At 37.6% G+C, this 27,242-nt stretch overlaps 1 protein-coding gene across 2 annotated transcripts in view; it reads left to right on the top strand.

Annotated features, from left to right (window-relative positions):
• Nucleotides 1-27,242, top strand: part of NALCN (sodium leak channel, non-selective) — a gene marked incomplete at both ends in the record, with an annotated part of 220,901 nt that overhangs the window by 169,703 nt on the left and 23,956 nt on the right. For both annotated transcript variants that reach the window (XM_082751957.1, XM_082751956.1), the window contains 10 exons: nt 9,035-9,108; nt 16,320-16,421; nt 16,862-16,931; nt 20,632-20,723; nt 20,869-20,991; nt 23,252-23,308; nt 23,679-23,799; nt 23,898-24,029; nt 25,799-25,966; nt 27,137-27,241. In XM_082751957.1, the coding sequence (XP_082608083.1) occupies nt 9,035-9,108; nt 16,320-16,421; nt 16,862-16,931; nt 20,632-20,723; nt 20,869-20,991; nt 23,252-23,308; nt 23,679-23,799; nt 23,898-24,029; nt 25,799-25,966; nt 27,137-27,241 (1,044 nt within the window). The remainder of the gene's footprint in view (nt 1-9,034; nt 9,109-16,319; nt 16,422-16,861; nt 16,932-20,631; nt 20,724-20,868; nt 20,992-23,251; nt 23,309-23,678; nt 23,800-23,897; nt 24,030-25,798; nt 25,967-27,136; nt 27,242) is intronic.

Raw genomic sequence — 27,242 nt, 5'->3', positions numbered from 1 at the left:
TAACCAATATTTCAGTGAATTCTTAGAACAGGATGAAATATGTGTACACGGATAATTTTTGTGTGAGTGGGTGGATGAGAAGAAAGGAAGTTGTCAGAAAATGAAGACATCTCACTGTGATGGCTCTCACAAGAGCCTCAGGGACAGTCACAGCCAGTTGTAAGGGACAAAAGCGAATAAGCTGTAAGATTTACAACAAATCAGGTGTCTAGTAAAATACAGTTGAGTTGGCTGTTGAGCATTGGACTTGGGTTCTTAACTTCAAGACGAGAATCAGAGGAAGGCACAAACACCTCAGAGCACTTTCATAAGAGACATAAAATGTTTAGTAAGCCATGCTAAAAAATGTTGCAAGGAGGACGCTCCTGAACAGGTTACTTATCTTTGACCACACAACACAGCACATCACTGTTAAATTATATTTCAAATCTGACAGGCTTATGAGATGAACTTTAAAAATGCCTGTGGCTCATTATGTAGATATGCCCATGTGCATGTCTACAGCTGTGGCACAGCAGGACTGAATTACAAAACAAAACAAAAGAGTTTTCAATATATCCACATTGTTTATAGCTCAGATTTTTAGCATCTTCCATTTAGTTGAAATATTATAAACAAGCTAGTGCCTTTATTTCTGCATTTTTAAGATTAACTGGATAGTAGCAAATGTATTTTCTCTTTTCCATCCCCTTTATCATCCTGTTTCCTTTTACTTGTATGAGTTTTGTTTTTAGTTCTGCAAGCATTGAAGTTCATAGCTATTCCTTTTTCCTGTGGGACCAACATCCATAATTGAGGTCTAGCTCTCATGGAAGCTCATCCTCCCACACCATATGCCTCTCCCACTGATTTCCTAGTTACAGCAGCGGCCGTATGACAGGAGGTGATGGTCAAAAAGGGAATGCTGATCTCAAAGGTAGCCACAGCCATTACCATGGAGGACAATGAATATTAAGCATCAGACCTCGTTCTGGATTCTGCATTCTTTGGGGAGTCAATGCACAGAACAGAGCACTAAGGTGATGTGTTCATGATGACCTGTGTTACCTAGCAGGTGGGCTGCTGAGCTTTGCATCTGCTTTTTTATAGGCTATTTGGCTTCATCCCCAGATGTGATCCTTCTGGTATCTGTTAAAGCTAGATGGAATGGGACAAAAACATCAACCCAATTACAAGCCTCATCCTGGAAGGGTCTGAGTACTCCCTTGGAAATTAAGTCCCCTTGGTTTATGTAGAAATTAGTGGTTTTCAACACCTCAGGGAAAGGTTTTATTTTTATCTGTTCACTATTTCAAACACACATTGAACACACAAGATTGACCACAACTGTTAATGCATGTTTGGTTAGCATCATAGATGCTTCATTTGTGAGCTGCTGAGACATGCCACCTATTCTTGATAAGATGTTGTTGTTTAATGTGGAAATTTGTTCCAGCATGTCTTTTAGTGGCCTGTCCTTTCATTAACTATTTTGTGTTTTGTTGTGGTTTGTTTTTTTTTGGCAGAAAGAACCATATGTATTCTGAGAGTATTCTGAAAGGAGTTCTTGCACAAGGTGTTTGTAATTGTTAGAACTGAAATTACTTTTAGAATCAAAAACAGGGTGTCCTAAGATATTTTTCAGAAAATCATCAGGCGTGAAGACATGCTTATAAACTTTATTCCTATTTTTTCTTAGAAAAGAAACAAGGGTAGAATATTTATTCATAAATCCTCATTTCCAGAGGTGAATTTGTACTTCTTATGCTAATGAACTCACGTCCCAAGTTAATCAGCCTCTTCTGAACTTTTCTTTGGCTATTGTATTGTGCAAAACAGAACATGGGCACAAAAAGTACAATAACATTCTGTTGTGTTCCTGGTTCTTCTTTTCCCTATGTAATTTGAAAGAATGACTATATCACACTACTTTTGAATACAACAGAAGCTAATAAAGTGTAATTGCACATGAATTCCAAGCACAAAAGGGTACTTATTTCTAAACACTAAGAGTACATTTTTTTCTAAAGTATTTTTTTGCAGAACTCTGTGATTAAGTATCAACAAAAATCACTCAGACTTTTTCTACCCTTACTGAGTATCTGAGTAGATCCCCACTCACAATTTCAGTTTCCTGGTACCTCTTGTTAATTAAACACAGCCAAGTGCTTCAGTCTTACCTATTTATGTCATTCACAGGATATTGCCAAAATCTGTCTAGTTATAACATTCAGAAAAGCCATTAAAACAATCTACCTGATAGAATAAGAGTGGCTTATGAACTTATCATTTTCTTGGTCATTACAGCCTTGATTTTCAAAGGAGATGATTTTTGTCCCATGTCTACTCTTATCGAGATCTTTCTAATGAAGTTAATATATGGAAATACATTGATGCATTTCAGGTTTTTTGAAAATTAATCAGGAGGCCTCTTTGTCTATTTTGCATTTTTCAGATATTTTGTTTATTTTCAGATAAAACAGAAATGTAACAATGTCCCTATGTTGAAATAATAAATTTAAAGGAAAAGAAAAACTTATGAAGTACATTCTCATAAAGCGTTTTACCACATACACATTTCATTTGTTAATATTTTACTTTTGTGACCATGTTTCAGAGCAGAGAAGATAAAACTGCAAGAATAGGAAGGCACTGTTCTTGTTATGGTCTGTCTCTAGCTACTGATGATTTTGAATTGGCATTCTTGCCTCTACATAGTGTGCTCAAAATTCTGCCTGGAAAAGAACAATTTTCAATTACATTCTGAAACAAAGGAAAATGGGGATTGGGTACTCTGCCATTTTCAAAGTGCCAAAATTCAGCACTTCTTTCTGGTATTAGCTTTCTATTTTCATCACTTTTTTTTTTGTTTGTTTTGTTTTTGTTTTTTTTTGTTTCCACTTTACAGATTGCAAGGTTTTGATGCAAAGTCTGGGAAAACGCAGGGGGCTGATCATACCCCTCTTGTTTCTTCAATCAACAAAAATTCATACATGGCAAAATTTTTAGGGCTGATGGATTCTAACAGATAAGAGCATACATAAATATGGAATGAAGGAAGAGCTGATGAGGGACTAGGTTACAGACAAGCCTTTCCAGTAGAGCCTTTACTCTCCCTTTCCGTGATCCTACTGAATATCCAGATCTCCTTCTCTAAGCCCTTTGATCTGTTACCCACTTATAATACTCATTTACAAAAACTGATTAAATATAGTCTTTATCACTTTTTTCTAGTGAAGGGAATTATATGCTTGTACAACCAGAAGCAATGTTCTTTCTTATTCCCCCAACCCAGGTTACCCCAAACTTGAAACTCTCACTCTATCTCAGTCTTCTTCTGTTCCCAGTCCAGCCCACACTAGCAGTATCTTCTTACCTAGAAGTGAAGGTGTGGAGTGGGGCCTCCAGCCTCATTGCTGTACACCAGCAGAGCATATCACAACCCCATATCGGGTTGGCCAGAAATCCTCACTTTTCACCCTTCTTTTGGCCGCCATCAGTAATCTACCCAGCCCTCCTTACTGGCTTTTCCCCTGCTTTCCCTGTCTTCTGTCTGGTGTAAAGATGGAAAACAGAAGAAAACAAAAGAAAGCAGTGAAAGTAAAAAGCTCAGATATGTCGAAGACAGAAATCCAACCATATTATGACAAAATGTTAAAGAAAGGGATTCTTCTCACTTCCTGGAGCTGCTCCCCTGTGTGCCTGAGATGGACTATTAGCATCCTCTTTAAGTCTCTGGGGGTTTTATGACTATGTCGATATTAGCCCTCTCCACATTCTCAGACTTAACTGAAAAGTGTTCCTGGTTATGAAAGACCATGTAGATTTTCCAGACCAGTAATCAGCTAATTAGAAGAGCATGTCTTTCCTTAAGAAATAGGCAGCAATTAAGGTCTACAAAAGGAATTAAGACTATTTCAGGTCAATGGCTCAAGAGAGTTAAGGAGATAATGCCCAATTCTCACTGAAGCCTTCTGATCAAAAGGGACAGCCCTTGACTCCTTGTGGCACTTAGATAATGGTAGGCCACTTTCTTGACTGTTCTGTGAGCCTGTTTCTTATGTAGGACAATCTTGCCAAGGGCCAGATTTTCAAAGTCAAAATGAAAATAATTAGTTCTACTTTGAGATAGGGATATGGATCTCTAGAGATCCATAATTACATCCTTTATGATTCTGTAAGTATTAGGCAAAGTTTTCAAAAGAGCTGTAGAAATTTCCCACTGATTTCCATATGATTTAAACATTAACCTGCACCAATTATTTGAAAATGTTGTTAGGTGCCTACCAACAACTTGCAGTCTTGCAGTTTGGTCTTCCATCACTCTTCAGGTTTCTGTCACATTCATTTTGATACAGTCTGATCTCTTCAAGCTGAAGATGCATAGACAGGATGTTGTCGAACAAATGATTATGTATGTATTTGAGAGGCTACATATCAAATTCATTTGGGCCCAAAATATCTAGTATTTAATGGAATGCTCAAATCTTTAATAGATTCAGCCCAAATAAACATCTCCTCACTGTTTCTAATAAGTACTTCTAAAATATCATTTACTGTAGTGACTCTTCATATTTTCCGTAGAAGCTGTACATGTTTAAATAATGATATCATACCTAACAATCTGTTCATTCAGCAGCTCTACATAAACCATCAATTGATGTCCAACAAATTCCAAATTGAAACAGGAGCTTGGGATGATTTTTTTCACTTTGCTTGGAATTTCTGTCATGGTACAGAAGACTATTCCTGTATGGTCCTGCAATTACCTATAAAAGCTTGTTATTAGCAGCACTAAGCTAAAATTCTAATGTTCTTATAACACTTGAGGGATTGACTTAGAAAAGTATGTTGTGTTCACTTTTTTTTTTTTTTTTCTGTTGTCACCTAAACATTTCAGATATTTATATTTCATTATTTTCCTTGGGACTTAGTCTCCCCTTGTGTTGCAGAACACCTAGCACTTGTCTCTTCTGTCAGCTCTGCACCTGATATAAAAATAATACACTACCTCACCACAGTTTAACCTCTTGATAACATGCTATTTTATGTCAAATTCAAGTTGAAATTAATTGATTTATGCAGTGCTGGCTGCTGTTGTGCACCACAAACATGTCACTTGCAAAATATATCAAAACCTTGACAATGAATAGCATTTCTCAAAACTTAAAACTAATGAGATATATCTTAACTGTTATGACTTATCGCAGATCTCCCTGAAGTCAGCAGTGCTGTGCCAGTACACCTAGGTTGTGGGACCGATCCGCAATCATTAGCAGTCATCTAGCAATGGTACTGTGTTGTGCTGCTTTCCTTTAAAACTTCGACAAAGAATTTTCTTTTTTCCAGGATAGAAAGCCTAGGAATTTTACACAGACTACTCAATAAAGATTTTCATTTAAAATGTCTGCAGTACCTTTTAGAAGCAGCGGGTGGCACTTGCAGAGCAACAATGTTCTGAGCTTTAGCTGCCTTTGCAATGGTTATAGTGGTTTATTGCTTTGTCCTTGTCATTTTGGACAAATTGCATAGGAATGCAGAACTCAGATCAAGTTCATACTAACAGGAATGAGTCATTTTCTCTGCCTGAAGTCTGTCCTACCAACAGCAGCAATGAAAGATACCAGTGCTTGTGGAAGAAGCACTACAAACAGACTTCCTAATTCTGTGTCCACAGGCATACTTGTATAAATAAACTGAAAGGAATATGGGAACCATGCTGTTTTATTCATGTTTTGATAGGAGTACACACATCCTATCTAAAATATTTTCATCCAGGAAGTATTATTGGTAGCTTGCTGACCTGTCACAGCTGTTCCTTACAGATCCAGGTAACCTGCAGGAGTTCCTTAAACGTGTTGTTGAAAACATATTTAACAGTAACAAATAATGTTAGGCGATTTGAGGACAGTGTCTTGTGCTAAGAAAAAATGCTTTATAACAGAACATTAGATGGCATTGTTATTTATGCACTAAGTGTACTTATAGCCTGCATAAATAAGTGAATAAATAAATAAAGGTTAATGATGATACACTGAGGGTATCCTCAGTACATCACAATCTATAATAAAAAAAAAATCAGCAGGCTACATGGATATACAATAAAATAACCTTGGTATTGTATACTTATTTAATTTTGTATCATCTGATCAAGTAATGTGTTTTCCACATTAGCACTGCCAGTAATTTCCTCTGCAACATTCAAGAACTCGGCAGGTACCACAAGTTTTTAATTGCCAGCCTCCTACACCAGCATGCTGTATCCAGGCATTATTAAACAAAACAGTGATCATCAACCCCATTTGCTGTTTTTACAGTTCCATTGCATTTGCCTGGTGTGCAATGCAAATTTTGGAAATTAAATGGGAAGCAGTTTTTTTTCTTTATCTTAGAACTAAGGGCACTAAAATCTATATTGATGTTTGATTTTCTTAAACATGTTGCTATTTGATTTACTGCTGAATCCTTTAAATATGATAAATGGATCATTTGTACACATTTAAAAATACTGTCTCATATTGCTTCGTCTGGCTTAAGCAAGGACTCCTAAGTCTTAAAAGCAATGAGGACCGTCATCTTCTAAAGGTGCAATCCGTGGAAGTGCCTGAGTTGTAGGTATTATCAGTTCCATTTTGGAATCAGTCCATCAGTATGCTTAGACCAGTTAATGCCCAAGTACATACTGCTTCAGGGGTGAGTTTCACATCTATTCTTTTGTTAACCACACTGTCTAGAGAAAGGATACAGAAGTCCCTAGAAGCCTAGCGTGCCAGATGTATGTAGTCCTCAGTCTAGACCTGTTAGCAGCTTTTCTTGAGATGTTATTACTTGCTGGCACTTGATGGCTTGGAAGGCACTAAATGTATCTGCACATGTGCCCAGCCTCCCTATGAACTCCCACTTTTCCAGGGCACCTTCCCTTGTTGACAGGCTGGGTGAATTTTCCTTCTTGGACCACATGATTAATGCCAAGGTGTTCTGGCATCTGTTTTAAACACCTAAAATAAGTCATCTATGGCAGATAGCAAGCTGTAGAAATTTTCAGGAAAAATTATTTGACTCAGCTTTTTTTCTGAAATTGGATGAATAAAATCTGGATTTGGAAGGAAATTAATGTTTTCAGTATTTGAAATATTTTACATTTCTAAGACACGTCAACAAGCAAGTAATTGACATTAAAAATAAATGGATTACACTAGGAGGAAGTACCCTTTTTCCCCCTGATGTTTGATGCAGTTGTAATTATACTAAGACAATTATTTATAAAAGAAAAAAAAAATCAAAAAAGCTTTTTTTCCATTTTCATTATTGCCTAAATTTTAAGATTTTTAATTAAGCCTTTAAAAAAAAAAAAAAAGCTAACATCTCACAAAAGGATAGGTACTCCTGAGGTTTGGAGTTTTATACATGAAAAAATTAATCATCTGGGATTTCAGCTTCTAATCACTGACATTAGAAGAAAAAAGATGTGAAAACATTGCCCTTGTATTCACCAGTATGAGTTATATCTAAATCCATAGTAAGGTACCATGCTGAGGTACTGTAAATAAGTGTAAAAGTACTGAAATATTTTTTGGGATATGAAATATTTACTCCTACACAGCATTTAAGTGGTTTATATCGTACTGTGATTTTCAGTTTATCTTGATGTTAACGATATCCTGATAACAGAACAATTTTTTATTATGTCCTATATTATACTAACATATTACGTTAGTTATACTATACTAACAGTGCTGTTAGTATTTCTGGAATAGTTCCTGACATGCCAATATCTTATTTTCTAAACTACATTCTGAAGTGTTCCGTACCTTTTTTCAGTTTTCAAGCTGCAAGATTTTTTTAAGAAAACCCTAGAATTCCAAGAATAGTGGTATTTTCAATTCATCCATGTTCTTACTTCCACAGTCTATACAGAGATGAGTTAGGACTCAGTTAGGACTCAGTTAGGACTGAGTTAGAAGGGTGAAAGGGATCACACTTTAAAAAGGCAGGTGTTAGGAAAGAGATTGTAGTTTGCTGTTACAAGTGTGACTTAAAAGTCAGTAGCCATTACATTAAGGACAGCCAGAATAAGTAACAAGTTTTAAGGTAATTTTTAGGCTTCTACTTTTCTCCACTGTGGACATCCTACCATGAATCAGAGTTGATCTAAGTCTTGAGAGTTCTAGCAAAATTGTTTGTTGAATGACTCTGGACTTGTGGTATCTTTTTAGAAATCTGTAAGTAATACTTCTGTAAGTAATACTTACATCCTTAAGTCAGATGCACACAAATTAAATAAATTGAATAGTTATAATAAACAGTTTTAAAGAAACATGCTTAAAGATTCCATTTCAGATTGATTTATTTGAAAAGTGCACATTTTGCTAGAAGCTCCTAATATCTGTCTCAAACATATGTTTCAAGATAATAATCTCCAAACAGTTGACAGAATTATGTCTTCTAAGGTACCAGAGGCTTTCTGGTCATCACAGGTCCAATTCTTCAGCTAAATTCTTCAGCTGTGATTTGTTCTTTGATTTGCCATGTTTGTTATCACTTTCTCAAGAATTGTTTGCTTTTCTTCTAGCCCAGTCCTTTCATTTAATGTCCAGGAATTCCCAAACAATGTTCGCAAGTAGATGCTTAAAATGATGATCATGACCAGAGGCAGTCAGGGGGAAGCATAGTAAGGATTAAGACAAAGTAGTGACTTGGCCAACTGGGGAAGAAAATGAATTTGTAATAAAGGGAATAATATTAATGCTAATCAACAAAACTATCTGCTTCTTTGCACCCAGAACCAGCTAAGGATTGGCATAGGAAGGCCAAAAGCTGCAAGATAAGACTAGGATTTTACATATTCCTCAAGAAATTTGCTCTGTATGACCATTTTGATCTTTTTCCACTAACTAAAAAAAATACCAGTGCCACAAACTGTGAAAAATATCTGTATGACAGACAACATTATGTGTTTAATTTTATATACACTCAACACAATGTTTCATTGGTCTGTCAGTGTGCATGCTGTTTTATGGCAATTAAAAAATACACTTTTTTCTTAATTTTATAGCTCCGTAAATCTGTTTTCAGCATCAGAGCAAGAAATCTTCTTGAAAAAGAGACAGCAATCAATAAAATTTTAAGGTAGGAATCAGCAGTGATTTGGTGTTGTCTTGAATGTCAACTAATTTCTCCTAACTTTGCTTCTCATTAATATTACTGCATGTACAATATTTATGATAACCTGTCCCTTTGTAGTACATCTGTTGTCTTCATTATCAATGATAAATTGCTCTTTGGGTATATAATGTGTTTGAACAGCAAGGAGAGAGAGATTTCTTCAACTCTGTGCTGTGTAGAAGGATTGTGTTTCAGTTCCTTTCACTTCTTCCTTCAAAATTAACCCAAACATATCTCTTCAGAGGCAATGCTACTTTGCCTAAAGAATTCCAACCTAGTTCTTGTGTAGACATGCAAATAAATATTCATAGGGATTGTGCACTTGAAAGCATAGACTTCAGATAATCATATTCCAAGTAGGAGACATACAATGAAAAAGACTTTAAAACTGTGACTTCTGTAGAAGATATCCATGAATGTTTTAATAATAATCACTCATTTTGGTACTCCATAAAAAGTAAATACTCAGTACTGTAAGGAAATAACACACTCCCAAGTCTCTAAGACCCAAGTTTAAAGCTATTGTCTGTGTAATGCCATGCTGCAGTTTTTCATGCCACTGTCTGTTTCACTTTAGAATGATTATCATTGATACAATATGTATTAGCAATGTCAACAAATTATAGATCATTTGTATTTTATATTCACATTGTCACCAAAGCAGGTTCCTTTCTAGAATGCTGTGACTGGGAAATGACTTGTCCCAGGGAAATAATCAGTATAAGCACGAATAACTGATTTGAGAAGTACAGCTGTGGGATTAGATGAAGTATGGCAGTGTTTTATGGGAAGCAGTGCACTAAGAATTCAGTGTGAGTTCTGAATTGTGTTGTTTGAAAAATGCCTTCTACTTACATGCTATTTGAGAAATATTACAGCTCTTCAGTTCTTTTAGTATTCTGTAAGAATACAGCACAGAGAGAACTGTAGAAATCAGCGTGCAACTTTATCTGTCTTGAAACCCATTGTAATGAAAACACAAACAATTACAAATTCAAGTGAATGCTCTTTGTCAAAATATTAACAAGAAATATAACTGAAAGGCCATAAGTATTAATTTTTAAGAAAACTTAGGGCTCTCTTTATGAGCATTTCAAGTCTGTGAATATACTTAGATTTTATGGGCATCGCTGTTACGGATGAATGAATACCTGTTTTTTTGTCTTAATCAAAAAGCTTTAAAAATATGGTTTTACTGAAACACTTCATGGCAGTGTTTCAGTAAAGAATTCATAATAAAATTCTTTGCTATATTCTTTGATATTAAGTTATATATATTTATACATATGTTCTTTGCTATTATGTTATATATTATTACATTATCAAAATTGTATTAATGCTTCTAGGGTTACACAAATTTCAGTTTCTTTGGCATTTTCCTTACACTATACCACAGAGAAAACATGGACAGAGAGAATACCTCACTTTATATATACATATATATTGTTTATTTAAACTGTCACATCTGTAGGGGCTCAATTTCTGGTGAGTTCTTCCATCAGCCCTGAACTGCCTCCTTTTCAGGAGAAGTCTGAAGCAGAGTGGGAGGAGAATCCAAATGAACCTTTGTTTGAACTTCACAAGGTTTTCAGAGGTACCAGGACAGAATCAGAAATCAGTCCCTCCAATTTCAGTCCCACTGACTTCCTCTTGGTCCTTTAGAGCCTGGCTTCTGCCAAATCTATTTATCAAGGAGGACTTCTCATCAATTCATCTCTGAATTCTTCTGAAGAAAAGATTCAGAGGCAGAAGAAGAAAGTTTTAATCTAATAATTTGTTAAACTATTATTTTAATTATTCTATTTAAATTGATAATTTAATCTACATTTAATGTACTTTCCCATCTACTTCCTGTGTCATGATTGATGAATTTTCGAGGAACATGGAGAAAAGGAGAGAACTTCTGTCAACTAAGCAAAATGTGGGATCGTATGTCCTCCAGTGCTTTATAGGGCTGCACGTAAATCACTTACAAAGAAACAGTCTTTAATCTCCTCAGAATCGTTTATTCGCCTCAGAATTGTAAAGTAGGATCTGAACTGTGACATATCCACTGCATGTTCCAGCATAAAAAGGTTGTGTTCATGGTATATCTATTTGGTGGGCGTGCTGGTAGAGAGCATTGCCAATGATGGGCATGCTGGTGCTGAGCACTGCCAGTTTTTCCATGATAATAGTGCAGGGGAGCTTTATAAACAGAAAAAGAAGTGATAAAAAAGGATAATCTTTACACCTGAAAATTTGGATTCAGCTCAAGGAACACAGGAAAACCCAAATGTGCAAGAGATGGGAGATTCTTTTTCTCATTTTTACTTTCATCATAAAAGCTATATACTCTGAACCTCGGCCATTCTGAATATCTGACAAAAGAAGAAATGACATTTATGCCAAGAACAATAAGAGAAAATTCAAGTCATCCCTTCTGAAAAGATTCCTTCTAAAAGTCTTTTTAGTTTTTGTCTACCTGAATTAAGTATCATTTATCTAAAGCAATGCCTCTTCAAGGTAAAGCTGCCTACAGGCAACTTCAACTTGATCAGATTGCTGTAATAAAAAGAGCATTTTAAGTCTGTTCTGGCTTAAGCCCACCTCTTACCTTTTTCCCCTTAGTTTTTAAACCTGGAAAAATTACATTTTAATTGAATTCTACAGGTTTCAACATAACCAAGTAGGAGGAAAAGAGGTATGGTTACTCTTCTCTTGTGCATCTTCCTCTATCCAAAGTTTGTTTTTCTCCTTGTGTGAAACACTGAACTGCTGCTTGACATCTTCCCCCAAGAGGAAGAAGAAGGGCATAAACTGTCCTAACTATGCAGAGTTACGGTTCATACATTCAATTCTAAGTGTCTCACCTGCTCATCTATTCTTACATTATGCAACAAAAGGGACTGCAAGTCCCTCAAAGTAGAGGCTACCTCAGGTCTTTCCATTATCCTGTAAGTTTCTTACTCTATTTCAGGTGAACCACCTATTTTCTGAAGAGTCTTGCTTGCAAACAAGCCTTCACTTTTTCCTCTTGAGGTCTTGGTGCAGTCAGCCCTGGAAGCAGAGTCACCTCTGACAGTATCAGAGCACAGAGCAGCCTGATTCTTCACATAAATCAAGAGCTTAACCCTTCTGAGGAAAATGAAGGAATATAAAAGTGAGTTATAGCCAGTTAGCATAACTTTTTCAAAACAAGATCACATTTAGTATGAATTACAACCAGCTCCATTTTTTCCCAAAAATGAAGATGCATTTTCCTCAGCAGCAATAGCCACTTCTAGCAAATTTCATTCCTCCTGTGTATCTTCAGTGTTTCCCACGTTTTATCAGTCTCTCTTGATATGTTCACTGTTCTAACTGAAACCAGGACATTATCTTAAAAGCAAATTCTGTGCATACAGTTCTTTTGACCTTCATTCCTTGTGGGATTATCATCTAAAAATGAGTGTCTAGTTCTTGATTTTTCCCACTGGCTTTTTGAAGTGGTGGATGTGGAGAAGATCCAGTTGAAATCTTATCTATAAAGTAATCTATTATTTACAGTGCTAAGGATAAATTGTGAATGAAGTAGAACAGTGGGGAAACTGAGCAAATTAACAGTAGTCTCACATAGGTCAAAATATAATCAAAGTATCCATAGTGGTGCAGAACATGATTCTGGTGTCTATTAAACCATACTTCATAGAATCATAGAGTAGTTGAGGTTGGAAGGGACCTCTGAAGGACATCCTATCAAGCCCCCCAGGCCCTGTGCTCAAACAAGGCCAACCAAAAGCTGTTTTCCCTGGACCATGTCCATCTGGCTTTTGAAGATCTCTGAGGAGGGAAACTCGACAACCTCTCTGGGCAACCTGTGCCAGTGATCAGTCACTCTCATGTACGGGCTTATGCCCATGTTTTCTAAAACACAAGGAATAACTTGAAAGTTTTATGGTCTGTTGATAAGGAAATCAAACTCACTAAAATCACCAAAATTCAGTGTATTATAAAATATATTGTGACAGGTTTGGAAACTAGCATTTTTTAGACAAGTAGCTTTTTATTTGCTTTCCGTTATAGCTGATGCTATATATAGTGAAACTGTAAACTGGTGCTAGGCATCTGCAACAGGATTTTCACTGTTCTGGTCAAAGTTTGTCTGATGCTTTTACTGGGCCTGAGGGAATAACACAACTTATGCCTAAGTGCTTAAGTTTCACAAACAGCTAATTCAGTGAAGTGAATTTATCATATGTCTGAAACTGAAACTGCCATGAGTGCTTCTAAGGGAAAGAAAAACAAAGAATTGCTTGAATTAAATATCCAGTTCTGCTAATTTGATAATATGGTACAAGATATTTAATCCAGGCTGTGTTCATACAAATATATCATTAAAATACAGTGATTTTTTCTGAACAATGAAGCAAGCAAAAAATGACTTTCAGTGTGCTTCTAGGAAAGTTATAAAATTAATCTATGAATAAATAGACAGTAATAGAGTGATATAATACACCTCCTCCCATAAGGGTCTGAGCAAACATTTATCATTAGTTTGTTTATCACAAAAACACAGACGTATTGGTTGGAAGGGAACTTTAAAGCTATGTTGTCTAACCACCCACTTGAAGTAGGTCTACTGCTAACCTTGATTCAGTTTTACATTTTCCATTTTTACATTTTTACAGTACTTCATTACCCTACTCTTGAGAAAGGTTTTCCCTATGTCCGGTCTGAACCCTGCAACCCACAGTTTCTGGCCAGTGTTGACTTTTCTGTCATCTTTGATTAACAAGAGCTTAGCTCCATGCTTTAACATCCTCTTTACCAATATAAAGAAGCCCAACTCCCTCAATGTTCTTTGGTAGTCTCCCTGTATTGGCCACCTGCCAATTGGGTAACCCCAGTGTACATGCTCCAGTGTTTCAGCATCCCTCTTGGAGTATCCCGAACTGTCCCCCAGGTGCAGCATCTCCAGCTCAAACTAAAGGAGAAATAATAACTTCCCTCCATCTGCTGACTACACTCCTCCTTAATATAGTAGGCAGTTCGCCTTATTCATGGTAGGAACATATTCAATGTACATCCAGTTAGCTCCATCCCAGCCAGACACAGTGCACAGTGTAACTCCCAGATCCTTTTCCTTAGCCAGTCATTCCACAGCCCACATGGATGCATGGAGGTATTCTGCACAAGGTGTGAAATGTTGCACGTTTCCTTGTCAAACCTACTGAAGCTTTTGATGTCTATTCCTCGTGTTTATCAGTTCTAAATCACTTACGAGAAGTTCCTCTGCATATAATTTACATTTTGTCTTAAGTGTGTGATTTCATTCTTCCTAACTGCCAGGCTTTAATACTATGCATTTCTCAGGACAAATAATCTAGTTAAGCTCAGATGATGATGATTGTCATGAGGTACAACATCCAGATTTAGTCACTACCTTCTTAAATCTCCATGAGCATATGACATCACAGGATTTCTTCTGTAAACACAAGCAGAAAGAAATACCGGGATGCATATATCCATTGGAAAGAAGTTACCCTGATTTATGTTTTTAGTGCCAAGTGATAGACCCACCATATTATAGATCACTGTGATAAATAGCATTGTGGTGACATTGGGCTAGTGGGCTGTGAAGGCTGCAGGTATTGCAAAGCAAGTTAGCTAAACATCTGCCCCAAATAGTGTAGATACCATCCATTCTGCTTTGAGAGAGATGATAAATTAGTTAACCCCTTGAGATTCCTTCTGCTCAGTTGATTCTATCAATTCTTCTATAATTCTCTTCTGTAACCCAAGGGAAATAATAATTATTCTAACAACTGGTAGAAGAAATGCTGAAACAGCAAGGCAGGGACGACAATGAGAATACAAAACTCTCTAACACATGTAGCACAAAGTATTTTTCTAGTATGACAGTATGATTGAAGGTGATGGCACTGAAAAGCATTCTAAGCTTCTCATTTTTGTTCCAGATCTCACTTTTGATCTATACTCCTATTATTTAGGTGTCTTAATTAAAAAGAAGGAAAAATACCAGAGAAGAGTGAAAAACAGAGTAATAGTGGGGAAAGTAGACAGCCTTTTGCAAGATGATGCCATGCTGTCAAGAATAGCATTTATCCAACCATAGGTAGAGCAGAATGGTGAATAGAGTGGTCCCTCCAATAGCATATGGGTTTTTTGTGTTTTTAAAAAAAAAAAAAAAAAAAAAAAGGAGATTAAATTCATTAGAAAATATGAAATATCACCAGCTGGGTCTTGTGTGAGCTTCTCCGAGTAATCATTTGCATAGCAGAGAATGAGCAATAAGTCACGCACTGTGTCAACTTAGAATTGCAATACCCTTGGAAAGTGAAAATATTTTTCCAAGGTTGAAATTCCATTTCTCAGTCATCAGAGGAGTTCTGTCAACTATCTTAATGGAAATCTTCTAGCCAGTGAAAGAAAGATATGGTTGCTGTGTTTAGCTATAGCACACTTACTAACCAAATCTCTGAATTAAATTAAGTACTAATTTCTGGCAAAATAATGTACCATATGTGGTTGCCAAAATTCAGTAAAAGCAAACTGAAACAAATGAGCAAACAAGTAAAAAAAAAACAAAACAAAACAAAACAAAACACCAAAATGCTGCAAGTTCAGTGCCTTCCTGGAAAGCAGATGTTGCATATTACAGGATGTCAGCAGTGTGCAGTGTTTCATTTCAAACCGTATTTGGTCCCTGTTACATGGAAGACCACTCAAAGACATGCTGTAAGTCTGGAGCATGTACATAAATATTTTGCTTAGTACAGCCCTGGAAGGAAAGTACCCAAAAGTGACAGCTGCACTTGTACTTTCCCCATCCCTGTTGCAGAGAAGCTGGTATTACTTACTGTTGATTGGTGCATTGCTTGATCTTTGCACACTTAGAGAATTAAGTCTTGTGGGAACATAAATTCTACAGAAAACTGAAAAAATACTTCAAAGATAAGTCTTGCTAAAACATGGAAGAGGCTCACCAAATAACTGGTTATGGTGCAGAGTGGGAGTCATTACCTTGGAAATAACATATTTTAATGGAAAATCTGTTGCTGTTTTATCGTTTTTGTCTCTTAAATCATGCTCTTTTTTCCCAGAAAGCCAATCTGACTTGTCTGAACGCACTACCTCAGAAATTATCATATATGCTGAAAATTCTATGCCATCACCAACATATTTCTTCATAGGGCCTGCACTAGGCAACGCATGCTGAGCGGATCCTTTGAGGGGCAGCCTGCAAAGGAAAGGTCCATTCTTAGTGTCCAGCATCATATACGACAAGAACGCAGGTAAAAACAGACAGAAAGAATGGTTTAAAAATGTTCTTAACATGAGGGTGATGAACAGAGTTAAATTTGAGCAATACCTGGCATGTGTAAAAATGAAATGAATTACATGTACAGAGAGCTGAATTCTACATTCTTCACTGTAAATGTAATGAAATTCATTGTAGTGTATAAATGGAAAAAAAGCCTTTTTATTTCAAATGTCATTTCCTTTGCTGACAACAAAGCTATCAATTTAAAGATCAGAAGGAAAGAAATTGGCTTATGTTAGACCAGATTGAAAACAATTGAAGTACATATAAGCTTCTGATGTTAGCAAGAAAAAAAAATGATAAGAATATGAGATATTGTATGGCTGGAGAACAGTGCTTTATAATGGCCATCCTATAAAGGTCAAAGTTTCATCTTGAGATATATCGTTAAATTGATTATGATTGTTTCAGGTCACTAAGACATGGTTCCAACAGCCAGCGAATCAGTAGAGGAAAGTCTCTTGAAACATTGACTCAAGATGTAAGTCCTCACAAAAAAAATGGTTTCAACTTGGGAATACAAGAAATATGAATATGTACTAGATAGTAAATGCTTGTATAAGGCTAATATTTTATCTGTGATCTTGCTTACAGTTTGTCTTTTGAGATCTTGAAATCACAAAACAAATACTGTAATTGCATTTATATTATCCTCAGAAAAATTGCCAAGGTTTTATCACTGATAGGCTTATTGGTTTTGGGGCACTTGCTGAGATAGATTTGCTGAAGCTGTAGACACTACATTAGGAACACAAAAATCGCTATGCGGGACACCTTAAAAGGCCTTAATCTAGAATTACACAAATAATTCAGCATGGCAAAAAACACTTCAAAATTCACAGTGAAAGCTTAACAATATTTTCTAAACACATGAACTGTCAGACAAAAGGACAAAGACTAAAAGGGAGAATGGTAATCAAGGTTTTCACTGTGCTATAGTTTCACACAGTTAAGTGCATTTTCACTCATGCTAATTCATAATGATATTATGTGGATCTCTGTGATTATCATAGAATCATAGAATCATAGAATATCCTGAGTTGGAAGGGACCCTTAAGGATCATCAAGTCCAACTCTCGACACCGCACAGGTCTACCCAAAAGTTCAGACCATGTGACTAAGTGCACAGTCCAATCTCTTCTTAAATTCAGACAGGCTCGGTGCAGTGACCACTTCCCTGGGGAGCCTGTTCCAGTGTGCAACCACCCTCTCTGTGAAGAACCCCCTCCTGACGTCAAGCCTAAATTTCCCCTGCCTCAGCTTAACCCCGTTCCCGCGGGTCCTGTCACTAGTGTTAATGGAGAAAAGGTCTCCTGCCTCTCGACACCCCCTTACGAGGAAGTTGTAGACTGCGATGAGGTCTCCCCTCAGCCTCCTCTTCTCCAGGCTGAACAGGCCCAGTGACCTCAGCCGTTCTTCGTACGTCTTCCCCTCCAGGCCTTTCACCATCTTCGTAGCCCTCCTCTGGACACTCTCCAACAGTTTCATGTCCTTTTTATACTGTGGTGCCCAGAACTGCACACAGTACTCGAGGTGAGGCCGCACCAGCGCAGAGTAGAGCGGGACAATCACCTCCCTTGACCTACTAGCGATGCCGTGCTTGATGCACCCCAGGACACGGTTGGCCCTCCTGGCTGCCAGGGCACACTGCTGGCTCATATTCAACTTGCTGTCTACCACGACCCCCAGATCCCTCTCTTCTAGGCTGCTCTCCAGCGTCTCATCGCCCAGTCTGTACGTGCAGCCAGGGTTTCCCCGTCCCAGGTGCAGGACCCGGCACTTGCTCTTATTGAACTTCATGCGGTTGGTGATCGCCCAGCTCTCCAACCTATCCAGATCCCTCTGCAAGGCCTTTCCACCCTCATTCAAGTCCACAACTCCTCCAAGTTTGGTGTCATCAGCAAACTTGCTCAAAATACCTTCTATTCCTACATCCAGATCATTTATAAAAATATTGAAAAGTACCGGCCCTAAAATGGAGCCTTGAGGGACCCCACTGGTGACCGCCCGCCAGCCTGACGCAGCCCCATTTACCATAACCCTTTGGGCCCTGCCCGTTAGCCAATTGCTCACCCATTGTATGATGTTTTTATTTAGCTGTATGGTGGACATTTTGTCCAGTAGGATCCTATGGGAAACCGTGTCAAAAGCCTTGCTGAAGTCCAAAAAAATCACATCAGCTGGTTTCCCTTGGTCCACCATACGGGTGATCTTATCATAAAAGGAAATCAGGTTAGTTAGGCAGGACCTACCCTTCACAAACCCATGCTGGCTGGGACCAATGACTGCTTTGTCCCCCAGGAACGCCTCAATAAGTTCGAGAACCATCTTCTCCATGATTTTACCAGGCACTGACGTGAGACTGACAGGCCTGTAATTGCTAGGGTCTTCTTTCTGACCCTTCTTGAAAATCGGCACAACATTTGCCAGCTTCCAGTCTACCGGGACCTCTCCAAATTCCCAGGATCGTTGAAAAATAATTGAGAGAGGTTCCGCGATGACGTCCGCCAGCTCTTTCAGCACCCGGGGATGAATCCCATCCGGACCCATGGACTTGTAGGGATCTAGGTGGAGTAGCAAATCCCGCACACGTTCAGGGTCGGTTGGGAGTTTGTCATCCCCACCGTCCCAGTCCTCCAGCTCAGGGCACCCTGGGTCCCGAAGCCCATCATCGGCATTGAAGACAGAGGCAAAGAAGGCATTAAGCGTCTCTGCTTTGCCTATGTCATTGTCTGTGAGGAGACCTTCCCTATCAAGGAGCGGCCCTATGTATTCTTTAGTTCTCCTTTTTCCGTTCACATATCTAAAAAAAAACTTTTTATTTTCTCTCACAGACACAGCCAGCTTCAACTCTAGGTGTGCTTTGGCCACTCGAACTTTCTCCCTACAAACACGAACAGCATCCCTGTATTCTTTCCATGACACCTGGCCCTCCTTCCAGTAGCGAAACACTCTCTGTTTCCGCCTAATCTCCATTAGAATGTTCCTGGTCAGCCACGCCGGCCTCCTGCCCCGCCTGCCTGACTTGCGATATTTAGGAATTGCCTGATCTTGTGCTTCTAGGAGGCATCGCTTAAAGAATGACCAGCACTGGTGGACATCGAGGCCTTCAAGAGCAGTTTCCCAGGGGACCTTATGTCAAGGGGAGATTTTTGTCTCTCCATTTGCAAACTATGACAGCCATTTTCATACTTAAAAACAACTGCCTAAAAAGTAATTGTTGACTTACTCCCCATAGTGGTAGAAAGTTGTAGGTATCTAATATTTTAAACCAGGGTGTGGCTTTGACTGTGCCTGAAAGGACACCCAACATTACCACTCCAGAAGTGGTCCAAAGAATCATTTAACTCTGAGCAGTAATATTGTACCCTCCATTTGATGAGCTTAGGCTACCATCTTCACTCAGCTTCCCCCTTCTGTGTGTCTGTGCGGTCACTCCCTGGGTGTTGTGCACAACTTGCTGTCTTCCTTTGTTTTGTCCAGCAGTTAATCAGAGAATGATAGAATCATTAAGGTTGGAAAAGGTCTCCCAAGACTATCTGGTCCAACCATCCTCCTACCACCAATATCACCCACTAAACCATGTCCCTTAGCACTATGTCCAACCTTTCCTTTAACAGCTCCAGGAATGGTGACTCCACCACCTCTCTGGGCAACCCATTCCAATGCCTACAAACTCCTTCTGAGAAGAAATGATTTCCTAATTCTAACCTGAACTTCCCCTGGTGCAACTTGAGGCCATTCCCTCTAGTCTTATGGCTAGTTATCTGCAAGAAGAGGCTGACCCCCAGCTCCTCATTGATGTAGCAGGCTCTAGAAAGCAAAAGTGTGGTTAAAGCCTTATCCTTCCCAACTGCTGTCCTTGGTAGCTTTGATGGTATTCATTCTAGTTTGGACACATCAACTGTGTTTCCAGAACCTTTGGTTTTAATGTTAATAGTTGCAGGACTTCTCACATGAAATTAAAACTGAAATGAACCTTGCTGAAAATAAAAACAACCTTGTTCTGTAGATAGAAAATACTGCACGAGATGATTGGCTGAGTTGATGTGCTGTGTATCTGGAAAGAAAGATTTTTCATTAGAATATTCCTATGTAAAATACCATATCTTACTTTCATCTGAAACATTAAAAAACAATAATCCATGAACCTCATTGAAAAGGGATCATTTTCTTTCTAGCACTCCAACACAGTGAGATACAGAAATGCACAGAGAGAAGACAGTGAGATAAAGATGATCCAAGAAAAAAAAGAACAAGCTGAAATGAAAAGGTATTTAAAAATCAACAGTCTAAGTGCACACTTTTCTGCATTAAGTATTTTCTATATGAAGGAAAAAGTATTGATGAAAAAAAAAAAGAATATTTTTTGCCAGGTATAATGCATATCACTTAGTAATTACTCTGTATTTTAAAAGGAAAGTCCAAGAAGAGGAGCTTCGAGAGAATCATCCATATTTCGACAAACCACTTTTCATAGTTGGTCGTGAGCACAGATTCAGGAATTTCTGCCGGGTTGTTGTACGAGCTCGCTTTAATGCGTAAGTTTATTTCATATCAACAGTTGGGTCAGACGAGTGTTTGCGTTCTTTCATGTTCTCTGAAATCTAGGCATAACTTTTCTTTTGAAAGGGAAACTGCCTACCATGTGGTCACAACAACAGCTGGCAGCCAGTTGCCTTTGGGGGTAGCCTTGCTCTGGAGGACAGGAACCAGTAAAATGCTGTGTAAGGATAAACACACTTGAGTAGTCTGCAATGCAGAGATGGAAGAAGACTGTGGGGAAACTGCAGGGTAGTGTTTTATACTTCCATTTTTAGGCCTTGGTGAACCAATTTGCTGTTCTGTTCCTGTCCTCATTATAAGGCAAGAAGTAACACCAACAGTTATTCACAGAGTAGAAAAAAGTGAAGATAAATGAATCCCACCTGTGCTCACCTGAGACTCCTTAGCCTAGAGACTGAGAATGGGATGGGGGAGGTGTTCAGCTGTGGGAGATAGAAGCAGAAAAGCAGAAACCAGCTGAAAACCAGGAATATTCAGTACCTAAACTGTAGGTGTATGTGAGTCCACACTCAGTCCACAAGGAACAGGTGTACAAGTAGCATGATACAAAGTTATCTTACAACTCTTCTTTTGAACTTCTGTCTGTGGCTAGCACCCCTGTTGAGGGTGCACATAATCTTAAAGGGGTTAATGCACATCATCTTACCAATAAAGTGTGAGACAGAAGATAACTCAAGGACATGAGCTTGGCGCTTCGAAGAGATTTGAGATTTTTCTCTGTGCCCTTCAACAAATTACTTTTAGGTAGAACAGGAAGGTTAGATACTCAGCTTTACAGTATCTATATTTAAGTGTTCTGCCATTTATGCAGGACATCCTTGAGTAAGATGCCTAGCGTTTCCATGCAGCCACTAACTTCATTGTGGTCCACTGGCCCATGAAGCACTTGCAAATTGAAAAAGCAAAACCAAATGCACAAACACACATCTGAAATACATGTCTGTTCCTGCTAGAATTCTGGACTGCCTAAAGGTAACAGGATATTTATATTAACAGCAGTTTAATTAAAATGGTTGTAATTATGTGAGAAAATATGATTTTGTTAAACAATTTTTGTTTGTTTAAATCATGCCTAATTTATTAATTGCCACACCCAGCTTGCCAAGCAAGATACTCTTAGAGATCTTTTCAAACTGATAAGGTACATACTTTTTTTCTAGTAAAAAAGGCTGAGGAATGCCATTGTATATAAAGTGGGAAAGAGGTATGAGCTTAAGAAATCACAAAAATCAGTGGGTTCATTGACAAGGCACCAAAACAAGTATATTCTGTATACTGAAGTGTGCAAGTGGCTGAGCCTGTCTGTGGAAGATACGACTTGTTCTCCTTGTATGCATCTTGCTATCTTGCAATCCATAACCATGAAATCTCTTCTAGTGGTAATGCCTCAAGTCAGGTCAGTCCTTTTTTCACTTTAAGCTCAGTGAGGAAGTGATGGCAATTTCACATCCCAATGCCTAGAGCCCTCACATGGGATATAGGATTCCTCAGTGCAGATCCTTTCTCTGCATGATTTGCTACAAGGATTTGAAAGATATGTAAAAAGTGCCCTTAACAACTGGGACAGAGGAGAATTCTTGTATAGGATTCTTACAGCTTCTCCTGCTGAAGCCATTCTGCGTTATATAAAAAGCCTAAATAAATGCTGGAACAAGATCTTAACTCATGTCACCTAGATACGTTATTACATACAGAGCAGTTCTTACCCTCTGAGGCTGCCTAATGGGTGTTTGGATATTGTAGGTGAAGCAAGACAATTTTGGAGGAAAAAATCAGATGTGGAAAGTCTAGAAATATTAATCAGGAAATGACTGAATGGGTAATAAAAGAAATGAGGCTTGTGGAAGAAATTTTATGTCAAGTCCAATAGGTTTTGAGGTAAAAGGAAAGAACTCCTGAGGAAGCGCTTTGGAACATAAAATTCAGTAGCAGGTCACCCCCAAGCAAAAGAGAAAATTAAGTCCTTTGTTACAAAAACAAGACCTAAAAAATTAGCCAGCTAAACAGTCATTACAGAAATTACATGTAGACCATGAATTGGTACCAGCTATGTTGACAATATGACTAAAATTGTGTAGAATTAAACAAAACTTATACAGACATTTGAAATTAAGCCAATATAAAATGTGTCCTTGATTTTGGTTATGAATTATGTTGAGGTGATGGATTCATGGTATAATGGCAATGCTGATGAAAATAAAATGTAAATGACTGTATCTTTTCTTCTTTTTATAGTTCTAAAACAGATCCTGTTACTGGAGCTGTGAAAAATACCAAATACCATCAGCTTTAGTAAGCACTGCAAAAGTAACTTTGCTTGGTCACATAAGCCTGCAATATAAGTGAGCACACACATGCATGTGTGTGTGTATGTGTGCATGCACATATGTATATCTCTTCTTTCCCCAGAAAGGTTTTTCTCTCCATGGATTTGTATGGGGAGGAAGATGAATAGGAAGAGGATTATTTTTTATCAGTCTTCTTTCTTTAGTTGTTTGTAATTTCCCTAGTTCTACTACATATTTGTGAAATAGTGAAACCTTTGACATTTCTCGGTTTAATTTACTTTTCATAGGGAATTGTTTAACTGTGGTATAGACAAAACACAAATGACATAGTATTCAGCCTTTCTGTACTGCCTATCCTTATGTATTTTTAACAGTGACTTGCTGGGTTTGGTTACTTACCTGGACTGGGTCATGATCATTGTTACTATATGCTCCTGCATTTCCATGATGTTTGAATCCCCGTTTAGAAGAGTTATGCATGCTCCAACACTCCAGGTACTGACAATGAATCATATTACCTCTAATGAAGCACAGCCACCCTGTGTTTCTTCACTGCTTTTGCTAAATTATAATTTCTCTGCTTTGATTTTCAGATTGCTGAATATGTTTTTGTAATATTCATGAGCATTGAGCTTAATCTCAAGATTATGGCAGATGGCCTGTTTTTTACACCAACAGCTGTCATAAGAGACTTTGGAGGAGTTATGGACATATTCATATATCTCGTAAGTTTTTATATTTATGGGAGTTTTATGTAGCATTCTTAATTTTGATCTCTTTGCATATATAAATGTTGACGAGTGTTAAAAGGTTTGGCTCAGCACCCTGGTGCAAATGCAGTAGTGTACTTTGTGTACAAACACAACTGTATTCATCTGCAATACTGTCAGTTATGTGTACAAATATTTGTTCAGATATTTAAGAATACCCAGACATTTGTTAAGTGTCTGGCAACTCAGTGTAGGTTTTACATTTTATGGTCCCTTTTAAGTGTTTATTTGTTGATCTGTTTTAAGTATTAGATCTCATTTCATTCCAATGTAAGCTCAAGATCTCTGACCTTGCTTTAGCATTTTTATGCAGGAGAATCTGCGTATCTATTTCTTTGTCATTCATTGCTTCCTCCCCTCTTGACAGTTCTTCTGCTTTATAGAAGATATTTCAAAAGCCTCCGCTATTTGACAGAAGGACATATCCTTGTTGTTGGTGTTGCTGTAGCAGAAGGAAAACAAAGCAGTCGTTCTGTTATTGCATACCTATCAAAAACTGTTCTTAAATTGTTCCCCAGAAATTTCTTGCATTCCTCTTAAATTTAAGAGAAGAGCTTCCATTTCCTCTTCATATATGACAATAAATACCAGAGAATGTGTCAAAACCAGTGCTCGGTATAATACAGTATGAAATATTTTATAACTGAAGAAATTACTAAGTAAAATTGCTTTGATGGATTTAGATTAAATCTTTTAGAGATTAATCCACCAGACAGATGTGCTGCATAAAATTTGTCACGATCAATTTGTATCAAAGATTCCATTGTTACCATAAATAAAAATATGCATACTTACACAAAGCTTCTACTGTAGTATGCATAATCAGTAAGTGCCTTAGTCTCTTGAAATCCCTCTGAATCCCTTTGTTTGTTTGAAGAAAAAATTAAGCAGTGTACCTTGGTTATTCTAGACGTGCCTGTGATTTTAAAACAATATGAAAGAAAGTCGAAAGCACTGGCAAACGTTTTTGTTTTGTTAAGAGTGTCTGTCTCTTAACACTGTTTTTTTTTAACAAATCCTGTTAAGTTTTAAATCATACTGGTGGTATCAGGTTGATCCGTCATTTTTTCATGCACGTACCTCTGTGTAACACTCTCACCTCTGTCCCCCTGTAATAACACCGGCTTTATAAATGCTTATTAAAAAAAAAAAAAAAAAACACAGAAGTAATTAACAAACTTTCTAATAAATATCTACCTATCAGAGATTGTTCAGGCTACAAAACATAGCTACACTTTGGAATGCATATTATTCATATGATAAAACCACAGAATGACAATGCTACCTATACTTGTAACAAAGTGGTGGGAAGAACTGGTGAGGAAACTGTTAACACTTTCAAGGTGAGGATATTTCGATTTCAGGACAGAGTCTCTGAAATGAGAAGAGGAGGGAGAGATGATACTCCCTGGTCCAGGAAAAGAGTTCATGTCCCTCCTCTGAATCAACCAATTTGATTTCTTCTTTTGGAACTGTTCCATCTGCTGAAAAGAATAAAATAGATTTTGAGTCAAAGGGGAAGACAGAGGCTGAGGCTGGTGCCCATTAGTTAGGACAATCAGCCAGGCTACAGATCCGAGTCCTCTTTCTAAATTAGTCTTTTTTTTTCCCTTAATCTTCCCTTTAAGGAAGGGAAGCATTTATTGATCTTCTATACTGTTTTATGTCAGGTAAAACATTGTAATCCTGGTCCTTCTTTGCCTTTTCTGCTCTGTCTTTTCAAGGTGAGCTTGATATTCCTGTGCTGGATGCCTCAAAATGTCCCTGCCAAATCTGGAGCTCAGCTCTTAATGGTACTCCGCTGCCTCCGACCCCTTCGAATATTCAAACTGGTCCCTCAGATGAGGAAAGTTGTACGAGAGCTGTTTAGTGGATTTAAGGAAATCTTTTTGGTATGTCCTGGTTATTTTTTTTTCTTGTTTTAAAAAACAGATGTAGAGGAGTAATAAGATAACCATTTCTCTATATTGTTCATGTTATTTAATATCCATTGCTGTCTGTTTAAATCTCATTGTAGCTACCACTACAGATGAGCACAGAACAGGTTAAAAATTAGGAATATAAATAACTCGTTTTCATTTATACTGAATAAAGCTACTGTAATAATTATTTTCAAATGATATTTTTTAGCATACATTTGGCCATAATTACATAGAAAGACTACTAAAAGGAAATCTACCCCCTTTTCACTGGTCTGTCTGGGGAAGGAAGATGAAAAGTAGGGTATGACAGCTCTTCAAGAAAAAAATTAACCTGGTCTCTGAGCTGAAGGTCTATAACTCTAATTTTTCTCAGAAGGCAACCAGAGACAATACAGTTGCTTATCATAGATCTGGATCTCATTATGATGTCGTTGTTACTATAAATGTTCATGAATACACAGTTATAGTAAAAGTAATGATTATAATGGAGTCTTCGACTGCTTTTTTAAAACCTAATCTGTTGTCTTGGGACCCAGCTTTTCCTAAGTGGTGTGTATCAGCCTAAATAACAGGCAGTTTGTGCTGGAACAGTATTAGGTCAGGTTGTTACAAAAAGCTAAGCTACAAGATATTTGTAGTCAGTTAGTAAGAGAGCAGCGACAAAAAGTACAAAGCTAGTTAGCATTTCATAGATGCTGTAACTTGTTAAAGATATTTACATCATAATTTGCTCATGCATATCTTTATTGTAGATATACTAGAATTAAGTATCCAACGATGGCTTACTTAGATTAATTGGTAAAGCCTGATTCAGCAAAGCAGAAGATGCACATATTTAAGTACTTGTAGAATTCTCTATAAAGAGAATGGAAATTCTTATGTGTGCAGAATTTAGCAAGGTTGTACATTGAGTGCAAGAAAGCTTTGATCCTTATCTACAATTCTTAGATGCTATATTAATAATATTAATAATAACACAGCACCTGGTTACTGGATAAGAACCTGAAGATACATGTTATGAAAGCCTTATCTCCAGGTTTATGTAACAAAATGATTCTTCCTGCATTTCACTGAAAGATTTGACCCCCTTTCTCAACTCTGCAGCAGGAGAGCTTGACAAGTCTAACTTCATCTTTACAGGTTTCTATTCTTTTGCTGACATTAATGCTTGTTTTTGCAAGCTTTGGAGTACAGCTATTTGCTGGAAAACTGGCTAAATGCAATGATCCTCACATCATCTCTAGGG

This window comes from Aythya marila, assembly GCF_965140915.1.
Source record: "Aythya marila genome assembly, chromosome: 1".
Taxonomy (NCBI): Eukaryota; Metazoa; Chordata; class Aves; order Anseriformes; family Anatidae; genus Aythya; species Aythya marila.
Note: the sequence above shows the minus strand (reverse complement) of the source record. Positions and strands in the feature narration are given on the sequence as shown.